The sequence below is a fragment of the Bufo gargarizans genome, chromosome 9, assembly GCF_014858855.1.
Source record: "Bufo gargarizans isolate SCDJY-AF-19 chromosome 9, ASM1485885v1, whole genome shotgun sequence".
NCBI lineage: Eukaryota > Metazoa > Chordata > Amphibia > Anura > Bufonidae > Bufo > Bufo gargarizans.
This window is the reverse complement of record NC_058088.1, coordinates 52,385,484-52,399,389: the sequence shown is the minus strand read 5'-3', so window position 1 is coordinate 52,399,389 and position 13,906 is coordinate 52,385,484. Positions and strand designations below refer to the sequence as shown.

At 47.2% G+C, this 13,906-nt stretch overlaps 1 protein-coding gene across 5 annotated transcripts in view; it reads left to right on the top strand.

Annotated features, from left to right (window-relative positions):
• The first annotated feature begins 483 nt into the window (after positions 1–483).
• Positions 484–13,906, top strand: part of DACH2 (dachshund family transcription factor 2) — a 256,753-nt gene continuing 243,330 nt past the window's right edge. For all 5 annotated transcript variants that reach the window (XR_006391244.1, XM_044306204.1, XM_044306203.1 and 2 more), the window contains exon 1: positions 484–931. Coding sequence is in view for 4 of the 5 variants with exons in the window: in XM_044306204.1 (XP_044162139.1) it covers positions 543–931 (389 nt within the window). In the remaining variant the exon portion in view is untranslated. The remainder of the gene's footprint in view (positions 932–13,906) is intronic.

Below are 13,906 nucleotides of genomic sequence, written 5' to 3'. Positions count from 1 at the left end.
CCCGGATGCCGAGCCCCGCTCTCCCCTCCCTCCAGCCGGTGACAGGTAACCCCTTACATTCCTAGATTTCACCCCCCCATCTCTCCAGATGGTAATAGTTAACCCCTTACATTCCTAGATGCCACCCCCTCCCTCCAGTATGTGACCCCCCTTACATTCCGAGATGTCACCCCTCCCTTCAGTATGTGACAGTTAACCCCTTAAATTCCCATGTGTCACCACCCCTCCCGTTAACCCCTGAAGTCCCGGATGCCGAGCCCCGCTCTCGCCTCCAGCCGGTGACAGTTAACCCCTTCGAGCCCGCGACAGCGCGGAACCAAGACACACGCTCTCACTACAAGCTCCCACAGAATGACACCGCGAAACCCCGCCCCGTCCCGCCAGCAGCCAATCAGAGCGGAGCTCCGCCCCCTCGCCGGGCGCTGGTTGGCTGCGGCGCGGTGTCAGCGGTGTGTGTGGCCGCTCCGCGCCCGGACTCCGGCAATCACTCGGAGGCAGCGGCGGTGGCGGCTGCAGCTTCTTCTCCGGGCGGGAGCCTGAGCATGGCCGTGTCCGCGCCTCCTCCTCCAGTGCTGAGTCCGGCGGAGTCTCCACGGCCACTGCTGAGCGGGTACAGCCCGGGGCCCGGGGCGGGCGGCAGTGAGTGCCGGATGGTGGAGGTGCACGGGGTGCGGGTGGCGTCCTTCGTGCTGGACGGGCAGGAGCTGATCTGTCTGCCGCAGGTGTTCGAGCTCTTCCTGAAGCACCTGGTGGGCGGGCTGCACACCGTCTACACCAAGCTGAAGCGGCTGGACATCACCCCGGTGGTGTGCACGGTGGAGCAGGTGCGGGTCCTGCGGGGGCTGGGGGCCATCCAGCCGGGGGTCAACCGCTGCAAGCTCATCACCCGCCGGGACTTCGAGGCGCTGTACCAGGACTGCACCAACGCCAGGTCAGAGAACCGTGCCTCACTGTGCCTCCTCATGTAAGGCTGTGCCTCATTGTACCGCCTCATGTAAGGGTTGTGCCTCCTCATGTAAGGGCTGTGCCTCCTCATGTAAGGGCTGTGCCTCATTGTGCCTCCTCATGTAAGGGCTGTGCCTCATTGTGCCTCCTCATGTAAGGGCTGTGCCTCATTGTGCCTCCTCATGTAAGGGCTGTGCCTCATTGTGCCTCCTCATGTAAGGGCTGTGCCTCATTGTACCTCCTCATGTAAGGGCTGTGCCTCATTGTACCTCCTCATGTAAGGGCTGTGCCTCATTGTACCTCCTCATGTAAGGGCTGTGCCTCATTGTACCTCCTCATGTAAGGGCTGTGCCTCATTGTACCTCCTCATGTAAGGGCTGTGCCTCATTGTACCTCCTCATGTAAGGGCTGTGCCTCATTGTACCTCCTCATGCAAGGGCTGTGCCTCCTCATGTAAGGGCTGTGCCTCCTCATGTAAGGGTTGTGCCTCCCCATGTAAGGATTGTGCCTCACTGTGCCTCCTCATGTAAGGATTGTGCCTCACTGTGCCTCCTCATGTAAGGATTGTGCCTCACTGTGCCTCCTCATGTAAGGATTGTGCCTCACTGTGCCTCCTCATGTAAGGATTGTGCCTCACTGTGCCTCCTCATGTAAGGATTGTGCCTCACTGTACCTCCTAATGTAAGGGATCTGCCTCACTGTGCCTCCTAATGTAAGGGCTGTGGCTCATGTATACCCTGGTGTGCCCTCTTGCCTCACACCTCCTAATGTAAAGGACATGCCTCATGTGTACCCTGTGCCTCATACTTCCTAATGTAAGGAATGTGCCTCATTGTGCCTTGTGCCTCATATCTTTTAATGTAATGGAGTTGTCTCATGTGTACCTTCTGCCTCATAATGTCCGTGGGCTGTGCCTTGTGCCTCCTGTTTAATAATGTGTTGGGACTGTGACTCACCTGTGCCCCGTGCCTCAATGTTAGGTATGTGTTTTAGGTGTACATTCTGCCTCTTAATGTAATGGAGCTCTGCACTTCATGTGCAACCTGTGCCTCAGATTGTAAAGACATGTACCTTGTGTTTACTCTGTGCCTCATAAAATGGACGGAGATAACTTTGTGCCTCATATACATAACACACTGATCCTCAGCTCTAGCGCGCCTCATGAAATGCACTGTGGCTTTCATTTACAGTACCTCATGCCTCACCTGTGCACACAGCCTCTTCGGTACTGTACCTCATGCCTCACCTGTGCACACAGCCTCTTCGGTACTGTACCTCATGCCTCACCTGTGCACACAGCCTCTTCGGTACTGTACCTCATGCCTCACCTGTGCACACAGCCTCTTCGGTACTGTACCTCATGCCTCACCTGTGCACACAGCCTCTTCGGTACTGTACCTCATGCCTCACCTGTGCACACAGCCTCTTCGGTACTGTAGTTAAAATACATACTTTTATTTAAATTTTTAAAAGTTTGGTGCCTCGTCTGTACTGTGCCTCGTCTTATATGCTCCCTCTCAGCTGCAGTTTACATTCTTCTTTTGCTGAAAGCCTCCCCTGTACTGTGCCTCAGACCTCATACTACTGGTCTCCAACTCATTAGTACATGCTGGGAGTTGTAGTTTACCAGCAGGTGGAGAGAAATAGGTTGGAGACAAATCCCCAACACTGTACTGTTTACATACCGTACCTCACGTGTGCCAGAGACCTCCTCCTAATACACTGTGCCTCCAATGTTCATCTGTACAGTAATTTGTTGCCTCACTTGCATTGTGCCTCCATTATATAGTAGTGTTATGCCTCAGTGTTTATACGGTGTACTCTCTATAGTGTCTGCTCCTCCGGTACAGGGCGGTATATACCGTGTACTCTCCATAGTGTCTGCTCCCCCAGTACAGGGCGGTATATACGGTGTACTCTCCATAGTGTCTGCTCCTCCGGTACAGGGCGGTATATACGGTGCACTCTCTATAGTGTCTGCTCCTCCGGTACAGGGCGGTATATACGGTGTACTCTCTATAGTGTCTGCTCCTCCGGTACAGGGCGGTATATACGGTGTACTCTCTATAGTGTCTGCTCCTCCGGTACAGGGCGGTATATACGGTGTACTCTCCATAGTGTCTGCTCCTCCGGTACAGGGCGGTATATATGGTATACTCTCTATAGTGCCTGCTCCTCCGGTACAGGGCGGTATATACGGTGTACTCTCTATAGTGTCTGCTCCCCCGGTACAGGGCGGTATATACGGTGTACTCTCTATAGTGTCTGCTCCTCCGGTACAGGGCGGTATATACGGTGTACTCTCCATAGTGCCTGCTCCTCCGGTACAGGGCGGTATATACGGTGTACTCTCTATAGTGTCTGCTCCCCCGGTACAGGGCGGTATATACGGTGTACTCTCTATAGTGTCTGCTCCCCCGGTACAGGGCGGTATATACGGTGCACTCTCTATAGTGTCTGCTCCCCCTGGTACAGGGCGGTATATACGGTGTACTCTCCATAGTGTCTGCTCCTCCGGTACAGGGCGGTATATACGGTGTACTCTCCATAGTGTCTGCTCCTCCGGTACAGGGCGGTATATACGGTGTACTCTCTATAGTGTCTGCTCCTCCGGTACAGGGCGGTATATACGGTGTACTCTCTATAGTGTCTGCTCCCCCGGTACAGGGCGGTATATACGGTGTACTCTCCATAGTGTCTGCTCCTCCGGTACAGGGCGGTATATACGGTGTACTCTCCATAGTGTCTGCTCCTCCGGTACAGGGCGGTATATACGGTGTACTCTCTATAGTGTTTGCTCCTCCGGTACAGGGCGGTATATACGGTGTACTCTCTATAGTGTCTGCTCCCCCGGTACAGGGCGGTATATACGGTGTACTCTCTATAGTGTCTGCTCCCCCGGTACAGGGCGGTATATACGGTGTACTCTCTATAGTGCCTGCTCCTCCGGTACAGGGCGGTATATACGGTGTACTCTCTATAGTGTCTGCTCCTCCGGTACAGGGCGGTATATACGGTGTACTCTCTATAGTGTCTGCTCCCCCGGTACAGGGCGGTATATACGGTGTACTCTCTATAGTGTCTGCTCCTCCGGTACAGGGCGGTATATACGGTGTACTCTCCATAGTGCCTGCTCCTCCGGTACAGGGCGGTATATACGGTGTACTCTCCATAGTGTCTGCTCCTCCGGTACAGGGCGGTATATACGGTGTACTCTCTATAGTGTTTGCTCCTCCGGTACAGGGCGGTATATACGGTGTACTCTCTATAGTGTCTGCTCCTCCGGTACAGGGCGGTATATACAGTGTACTCTCTATAGTGTCTGCTCCCCCGGTACAGGGCGGTATATACGGTGTACTCTCTATAGTGTCTGCTCCCCCGGTACAGGGCGGTATATACGGTGTACTCTCTATAGTGCCTGCTCCTCCGGTACAGGGCGGTATATACGGTGTACTCTCTATAGTGTCTGCTCCTCCGGTACAGGGCGGTATATACGGTGTACTCTCTATAGTGTCTGCTCCCCCGGTACAGGGCGGTATATACGGTGTACTCTCTATAGTGTCTGCTCCTCCGGTACAGGGCGGTATATACGGTGTACTCTCCATAGTGCCTGCTCCTCCGGTACAGGGCGGTATATACGGTGTACTCTCTATAGTGTCTGCTCCTCCGGTACAGGGCGGTATATACGGTGTACTCTCTATAGTGTCTGCTCCCCCGGTACAGGGCGGTATATACGGTGTACTCTCTATAGTGTCTGCTCCCCCGGTACAGGGCGGTATATACGGTGTACTCTCTATAGTGTCTGCTCCTCCGGTACAGGGCGGTATATACGGTGTACTCTCCATAGTGCCTGCTCCTCCGGTACAGGGCGGTATATACGGTGTACTCTCTATAGTGTCTGCTCCTCCGGTACAGGGCGGTATATACGGTGTACTCTCTATAGTGTCTGCTCCCCCGGTACAGGGCGGTATATACGGTGTACTCTTCTGGCTCCTTCACATTTTTGGATCGTTTATGTTTAACAATTTGTATTTGTTTTGTTTGTTTTTTATATTTTGTTTCAAGTTCTCTTCTTTTTGTTAGAGGATTAACTATTTCTTTGCTGGTTTTATAATGTTGCTGGAATTCATATATTTAAAAACTGTCGCAGATCTGCACGTGGGAGCCGCTCAGAGATGGAGCGCACGTTTTTAGATACATATATATAGATAAACTAAAATAATACTCCCGTTGGTTAAAAAGTGACTGTATGGGACCATTGGAGCGAGCGGTGTACTGAAAAAAGTGCAGAAAAAGTAAATAAAATTATGGAAATTGTGAATAAAATCAGCTAAATGTATTAAAAGCTTTCCATGAATTCATGAATATGGATCTGTATTGTGGAGGTGTGAATGAGCCCCCACTGAGCTTCCTGTACGGAGACCCTGGAGCCTGCAGTGGACTTGGCGCTGGTCCAGTACATGGCCGCTGCTGCTTCTGGATGCCTGGAATGTTCTGCCCCATATGTAGTGCCGGACCTGGCGTGCATTATATTGTGACCTCTATGCCATATGCACAGATGTAGCAGAGCTGAGCTGTAATTTCTCTGTGCAGATGTTACCTGTGGACTCCGTCGGCCTCGTCTCGCGTGCAGATGTCGGCAGCGTTCTCCTGACTCCAGGACGTCACTTTAAAGTGGTTTATTTTACTTATAAGTGATTTAGTTGCATTAATCCAGTGAAGATAACGTTGGTCATGTTTGTACGTGCGCGGTGTGTATACTTCTGTGTATGACCTGGTCATCTGTATAGATGTGGCTGACATGATTCCCAATGTGTCCTGTGCTCCCCATATATCTGGATATACCTAGTAATATGTACAGTGCTGTGTGCACCTCGCTCCTGTATATACACTGTGTGCGCTATATGTATTATCTGCCTGTGTGTATCTGTATATACAGGGTATACGCCGTGCCCTGGGCGTCCTGTATATACAGGGTATACGCTGTGCCCTGGGCGTCCTGTATATACAGGGTATACGCCGTGTCCTGGGCGTCCTGTATATACAGGGTATACGCCGTGTCCTGGGCGTCCTGTATATACAGGGTATACGCCGTGTCCTGGGCGTCCTGTATATACAGGGTATACGCCGTGTCCTGGGCGTCCTGTATATACAGGGTATACGCCGTGTCCTGGGCGTCCTGTATATACAGAGTATACGCCGTGCCCTGGGCGTCCTGTATATACAGGGTATCCGCCGTGCCCTGGGCGCCCTGTATATACAGGGTATCCGCCGTGTCCTTTGTCATTTAAGTAACACTTTGCAGCTGCATTGTGATACTTCTCTAATTTCATATAATGCAGTAGGTGTCACCCGCAGTCCTATGTAACACCACAGTGATCACTCTCTGAGTACAGATAATGCAGTAGGTGTCACCTGCAGTCCTATGTAACACCACAGTGATCACTCTCTGAGTACAGGTAATGCAGTAGGTGTCACCCGCAGTCCTATGTAACACCAGTGATCACTATCTGAGTACAGATAATCTGATGATGTCATTGGTCGCCGTCTTCCGACATCTGGTTAGTGGTCACATTGTTGCTTGCTGCTCTTAGGCCTCATGCACACAAACTCTTTGCGTGTCCATTCCGTTTTGTTTTGTTTTTTTGCCGACCGTATACGGAACCATTAATTTCAATGGGTCCGCAAAAAAAAACCTCTGTGTGCATTCCGTTTCTATATGTCCGTATTTCTGTTCCGCAAAAAAATAGAACATTATTGTCCGCTCTACGGATAAGGGCTGTTCTATTAGAGGCCGGCTGTTCCGTTCCGCAAAATGCATACGGTCGTGTGCAAGCTGATGGTTGTGATTGTGCCTGTTGGGGGTAGTAGTGGAATCTTAGTGGTTTTGTTTTTGTACCTGTAGGATTCTCGGTGTCTCTTCTTGTGGCCCCTGGGGTTGCTTTTGGTTGGGGTCGCTTCTGCTTGGCTGTGTTCACTACCTGCCTACGATCAGATGAATTCAGGATGATGAGAAGCGGCGCCCGGCCCTCCTGATCTCCTCCGCCTCTAATGGACGATGCTGGAATGTCTGAATCTGGGTCACCGGGGGAAGCGGCCGCCGACCGGCAGATCTGGACTTGGCAGCTTCTTGTGTTCCCAGAAAAATATTCCGGCCCCAATTAAAAGCATTCCATGAAGTTCACAGCCGGGATGTCCGAGAATCTCGCCAGTCATTGCTCCGAACCCTGTAGAGCGTAAGCTCTTGTGGGCAGATCTTTGCTTCTGCACAGTAATTCATTCTGACTTCTTGTTTAGGGTCTGTTTTTTGGCGCAGGACTATAAAATGTTCCAGAGAGACCAGAAATGAGGAAAATATAAAACCGTTACAGGTACAGTTTGGGGGTATTTTTACCGTTCTATTACCGTTTGATAATCCAGAATATTTGATAATCTGGCAGGGATTTTACTTTTTACTGTAATAATGTAGAACCGCGGTGCCCGTCCTGTGACGTATGCCGTAGATTACAATGTATCACTTGCTGTATAACGCCGAGGTGGCGGGGGCAGTACCACTCTGAATGCCCCTCGCCGTGATTGGCCACAAGGGATCAGCTGACCAGGTCGACCGCTCTTGAGAAAAACATTAGCAGCACTAATCCCGCTGAGGGTTTGCAACAATGTATCAGAGCTATAAGTCCTATCTGTCTGGAGTCCAACCTGTGCAGCTCACACAGGAATTTCTAGACTTGAAGCAATTGTGACAAACCCTCAACTGTGAGAAGTACAGGTATTTAGCTTGTGAATGCAAACCAAAATGTTTTCATTCACTGACCATAAACCGAGATCTTGAAAATGAAAACACACAGTCACAGCTCGGAGATGGTGCATTGGTGATGTAACAGGCGTCCCCTGCAGCGAGCGCACATTCCCATCGGCTCGTCCAGCGGATTTACTCGTCCGGAGAGAGATTTTATGTGACGGGGCTGATTAGCGAACGCGCCGCCTCGTTAGAAGTAATTGGGCCTGTAAATAAACACAATATTTTATTCCACCGAAGGTCCAGACACGTAGCCAAGAGCGCGGTAATAACGCGAATCCTAATCACTGGCCGGCGAATGTGCACAGGGCCCGAGCGGGGGGGCAGTTATTATAATCGTTAGAATCTGATCTTAACTTCAGACCTTACAGATCCCATGAGACTCATTCATTAGCATTTGTGTAAACCTTCTTCTATAGAAAAACATATATAAAGCAAGCAAAAAATTGTAAATTCCTTAAAAAAAAAAATCCGTAGTGGATTTTTGTTCAGTTCTGAGGTTACAGCCCAGACCGCAGTATTTGTGGACTCCTCTTCTCCACCATATTAGTAAAAGTGGCGCAAAGTTTTAGTGTTTTCATATTTTTTGGGTGATTTTTTTTTTTTTTACGTTTTGCTGCAGATGTTCGCCCCGTGTGTCCTGCCTCTTCTTCTGAGAGGAGCAGATCATGAGGAATTAATGGGGTGTAAAAGGATTAAATGCGGAGATGAAATGAGTCTCGTTACAGCAAAGTGTCGTCGCCCTCCGCCAACCCGCTGTGTGTGACCCGCGCTGACGAGGCGCCTGCCTGACCTTTACTGCGCCTCCTGTCGTTCTCTGTCCTCAGAATGTTGAGGTTTTTTTCCCCCCTTATTTTTGTGTCAGTGTTTTTTAGTCTTCCCTTTTTGTCACAATATTTTTTTTTATCCTTGAGGAAGTTGTGTTTCCTTTTTGTATCGTGTCTTGACCCCGCTCGTTACAATGTAGCATTCAGGCCGCTGCTTAGTAACAGCAGCTCAGGATCTCTGCTCTTGAGGGTGGTAAATGCTGAATGACTTTGTCGCCTTTGTGAAGCGGGCGTGCACCTTGTGTCGGACGTCTTTACATTTGTCACTGTCTCTTTATGGTGAGCCCCCCGTGTTTACATTCATGCCACCGGCCGGACCCCTTCGTGGGCTCGCTCACATCACCGCTCGGCTCCTGATGCAAATTCAGCAGTGTTATTCATCAGCCTCTTGATTTTATTTATATTTTTTTCATCTCTGTTCCTCTCTTTTTCTTCCTTTTCATCGCCGGGACCTGTACAAATCTGCGTCGCTTCAAATCAAGCCCCTTCTGCGGAGATAACATAGTGTTCAGTCGCGTTTCGCTTCAGAAAGGGGAAACGCAGCATTTACACCCAATAAGGCTGATTGTGGCAGCGCATGCAAATGCTGTTTTGATTTATCTCTCTTTGCACTTTTTTCCATTTGAATTGATCCTGCATTAATTTTGCGGCGCGGCTGTGTGAGGCTGCAGATGTTGCCCTGTGTTTAATAAATCAATGAGACAGATCTGAATGAATCACTTCACATAGATTCTGCCTCTTGGTTTGATGTCTGCAAGTTATTCTTAGCTTGTTATCATGACAGATGCATTAATGTCCTATACACTGTCAGCAATCAGCAGAGGCTGGAGCCGTTTAAAGCAACAGCAGCATGAAAAAAAGCTGAATAAAAAGACAAAGACAAAAATAATAACTTGTTAACCTTGGCGTCAGAGGAATACAATGTATCAACCGGTTGTTTAAAAACAGAGAAACAAATTGCATCAAAAATGTAAATAATTAAATATAAAAAAGAAAATGTAACTTTTTATCTGATGCACTCTTTATTTTTTTTTCAATTAAAGGTAGTAGGTAAAAAAATTTTTAAAATACATTGAGAGTCTGACGTCAGTACTTCATGATCTCAACTAGTCCAGTGTTACAGATATTTCACACAATGAACAGAAATGATAGTCTGCATCCTAAAGAAGAAAGTAGATGTTCCATTTGTGGTCCAGGAAAGCTGTGAGACCCCCAGTTAGAGCGAGAACGGCTGCCATAATATTCGTTATCCCGCATACAGATAAATGAAAGAACTTAGATTTTTTTGGGGTAGACTTTTTGGATTTAGGTTAAATTCCATTCATATCTTACATATGTAATCAATAAATCCTTTGGGCGGAGGGGTAGGGCGCGTGCCCCGTGTGATCCGATCCCGGGTTTAGTATTGAACAAGTCATTATTTGCAAAAGGAAAAAATCAATAGGAAAATTGTGAGTTTGGTGAAGCATTTTTCGCATTACCATTTGACTGTAATGAAAGTGGCAGCGGCGGATAATGAACGATTATGGCGTTTGGTAAATGTCACCTATCAATCTCGCGGGACGCACAGGGGAAGAGCAGCGACGAGAGGTAGCAGCTGCTTAGTGCAAGATTTGCAGATTCTCTGCCTTTTATTAAGCTCCAACAACCTGACGGAGCCGCGACCGAAGACGACTGGTCATAAAGATACGAAGAGTCGATCACCGGCGGCGAATTACCGTCTCCTTACAGATAAAGATCCATCCGAGTGCTGAATACCTGGAGCATGAAGGGTTCTGGTGTTTCATTTGTTACACATTCAGTTACATTCAGTTACATTTACAGAAAATCTATAAAAATAAATAAAAAAAACACCTCCTTGTATCCGTGGTGTCAGTAGCGTCGTCCACCCTCCTCCAGAAGGTTCTGCAGTGTAATCTATAATCTTCATTATCATCGCTGTCATCATCATCATCCTCCTCGTTCTCTCATCTTCATTATCCAGACTTTTCTATACAGTTCATTACACTTTCTGGTATTTACATTAAATTATAGAGAATTCTCCTGCGTATCGGGGTCGGACTGGCCCTTCACAGCTCCAGTGCATCCCCCGGGGGCCCCGACACACTGAGGCCCCCATGCAGACGAGCGTGTGCCGATTGGGTCTGATTGCGTTGCGAATGCGTTCATTGCTTTTGGTTGGGGCAAAGTCATTCAGTTTTGCCTGCGATCGCGTTCAGTTGTAAAGTTTTTATCGCGCAGGTGCAATGCGTTTTGCACACGTGTGATAATAAACTAAAGGTTTACAAACAAAATCTCTTAGCAACCGTCCGTGAAAAACGCATCGCATCCGCACTTGATTGTGGATGCGATTTAAACGCAGCTACATTCACTTCTATGGGGCCAGCATTGCGTGAAAATCGCTGAATATAGAACATGAGATTTTTCACGCAACGCACAAGTGATTCGTGAAAAACAACGCACATGTACACAGACCATTGAAATGAATGGGTCCGGATTCTGTGCGTTCGCATCACGCATTGCACCCGCGCGGAATACTCGCTTGTGTGAAAGGGGCCTAAGAGATTTCTGGGACTGTCCCACACATCTGAACGCGGCGCCGGCTGCAGAAGCGATCCGTGTGTAGGAGCAGTGGTAGAAATATCTGCAACAAATCTGCTGTGAATTAATCCTAATGGGCCCCAAGCAGAAGATTCCCCCCCCATTAGGTAATAACCTATAATATATTAGTGAGGGTCTGTCCTGTATGTGCAGAGAACGCGTCACAATGTGATTATATCGGACGAGATAAAGGGGGACCCCGCTCTGACCCTGCGGGCTGTCTGAGGAGTACGTCGGGTCCATCTCTGCCTTCCTCCTTGTGATGGTCGGTCTGATACGTGTAACAATGTATTACGTTACAGGAGATTACAGACGAGAACCATGAATGATTAATAAAGGCCGTACAGAGGAGCGTGTCCTCCGGTAATGATTCTGTCAGAGCCGGGAGCTCGGCTGTCACGTCCCCAACGACCCTGTGAACCCCCAAAATAACATCTGAAAGTGATGAGCGGCGCCTGGCAGCGAGCGGCATCCAGTGACGAGTGGTATGAATGCGGCCTCGATCACTATGAACCCCATCGTCTTCCCTGCTGTTTACATAGTGAGAGTTCTGATCTTCTTCACATTTGCAGTTGGTGGACATTGGCGCTGCTTTGGGCCGAGATTGACCGGCTGCAGAAACGAGTGGCATTTTTACCCCCCCCCCCCACCCCATGTGTTTATTGCTCCCCGGCATTGATTTATGACCTGCATTGTTTTAATTAATAGAAATGTGAGGTTGGTTTAAGCCGCGGTCCCCGGCAGATTAAATATTAGACACATGCAGCCGGATTGCATTTCTCTCCAAGTTCCAGACGGTAATCGCTGCCTTTCTAATGGAGCAGAATGACTTATCTCCTGACACCTGAAATCCCGGACGCCGGAGAGAGAAGAATTACATCAAGGCTGATGGAGAAGCCAGCGACAAGATGGGTGGGAGATTCCACCAACCCCCCGAATCAATGTGTTTATTACTTATTCTGAACGTCCTTCTCATCATCACTGAGGGTGGAGCGGAGATTTCGTATTCTCATTACCATTAGACCTCAAACCGCGAATCCTGCAAAAAACGGAAGCCATCCGTGTTGCCTTCCGCAATTTGCAGAATGGGGCGCTGGCAATATAAATGCCTATTCTTGTCCGCAAAGCGCGGACAAGAATAGGACATGTTATATATATTTTTTTTAACGGAGCCACGGATGTGGACAGCACACGGAGTGCTGTCCGCATCTTTTGCGGCCCCATTAAAGTGAATGGGTCTGCATCCGAGCCAGACCCAAACAACGATCGTGTACATGAGGCCTTAGGGGGAGCTTTCTACCGCCATAAGATGGCAAAAGGAGTGGGGGAGGGGAAGTGACAACTACTTAATTATTTATAAAGCTCCTTCAGCTACTGCCCTGAACGACCGAGGGGAATATTGGCTAAATAATGTTTACTCATTCTATAATACTGCCTCCCATGTACACGAATATAACTACTATAATACTGCCTCCTATGTACAGGAATATAACTACTATAATACTGCTCCTATGTACAAGAATATAACTACTATAATACTGCTCCTATGTACAAGAATATAACTACTATAATACTGCCTCCTATGTACAAGAATATAACTACTATAATACTGCTCCCATGTACAAGAATATAACTACTATAATACTGCTCCTATGTACAAGAATATAACTGCTATAATACTGCTCCTATGTACAAGAATATAACTACTATAATACAGCCTCCTATGTACAGGAATATAACTACTATAATACTGCCTCCTATGTACAGGAATATAACTACTATAATACTGCCTCCTATGTACAAGAATATAACTACTATAATACTGCTCTTATGTGCAAAACTATAACTACTATAATACTGCTCCTATGTACAGGAATATAACTACTATAATACTGCTCCTATGTACAGGAATATAACTACTATAATACTGCTCCTATGTACAAGAATATAACTACTATAATACTGTCTCCTATGTACAAGAATATAACTACTATAATACTGTCTCCTATGTACAAGAATATAACTACTATAATACTGCTCCTATGTACAAGAATATAACTACTATAATACTGCTCCTATGTACAAGAATATAACTACTATAATACTGCTCCTATGTACAAGAATATAACTACTATAATACTGCTCCTATGTACAGGAATATAACTACTATAATACTGCTCCTATGTACAAGAATATAACTACTATAATACTGCTCCTATGTACAAGAATATAACTACTATAATACTGTCTCCTATGTACAAGAATATAACTACTATAATACTGTCTCCTATGTACAAGAATATAACTACTATAATACTGCTCCTATGTACAAGAATATAACTACTATAATACTGCTCCTATGTACAAGAATATAACTACTATAATACTGTCTCCTATGTACAAGAATATAACTACTATAATACTGTCTCCTATGTACAAGAATATAACTACTATAATACTGTCTCCTATGTACAAGAATATAACTACTATAATACTGCTCCTATGGACAAGAATATAACTACTATAATACTGCTCCTATGGACAAGAATATAACTACTATAATACTGCTCCTATGGACAAGAATATAACTACTATAATACTGCCTCCTATGGACAAGAATATAACTACTATAATACTGCCTCCTATGGACAAGAATATAACTACAATAATACTGCCTCCTATGGACAAGAATATAACTACAATAATACTGCCTCCTATGGACAAGAATATAACT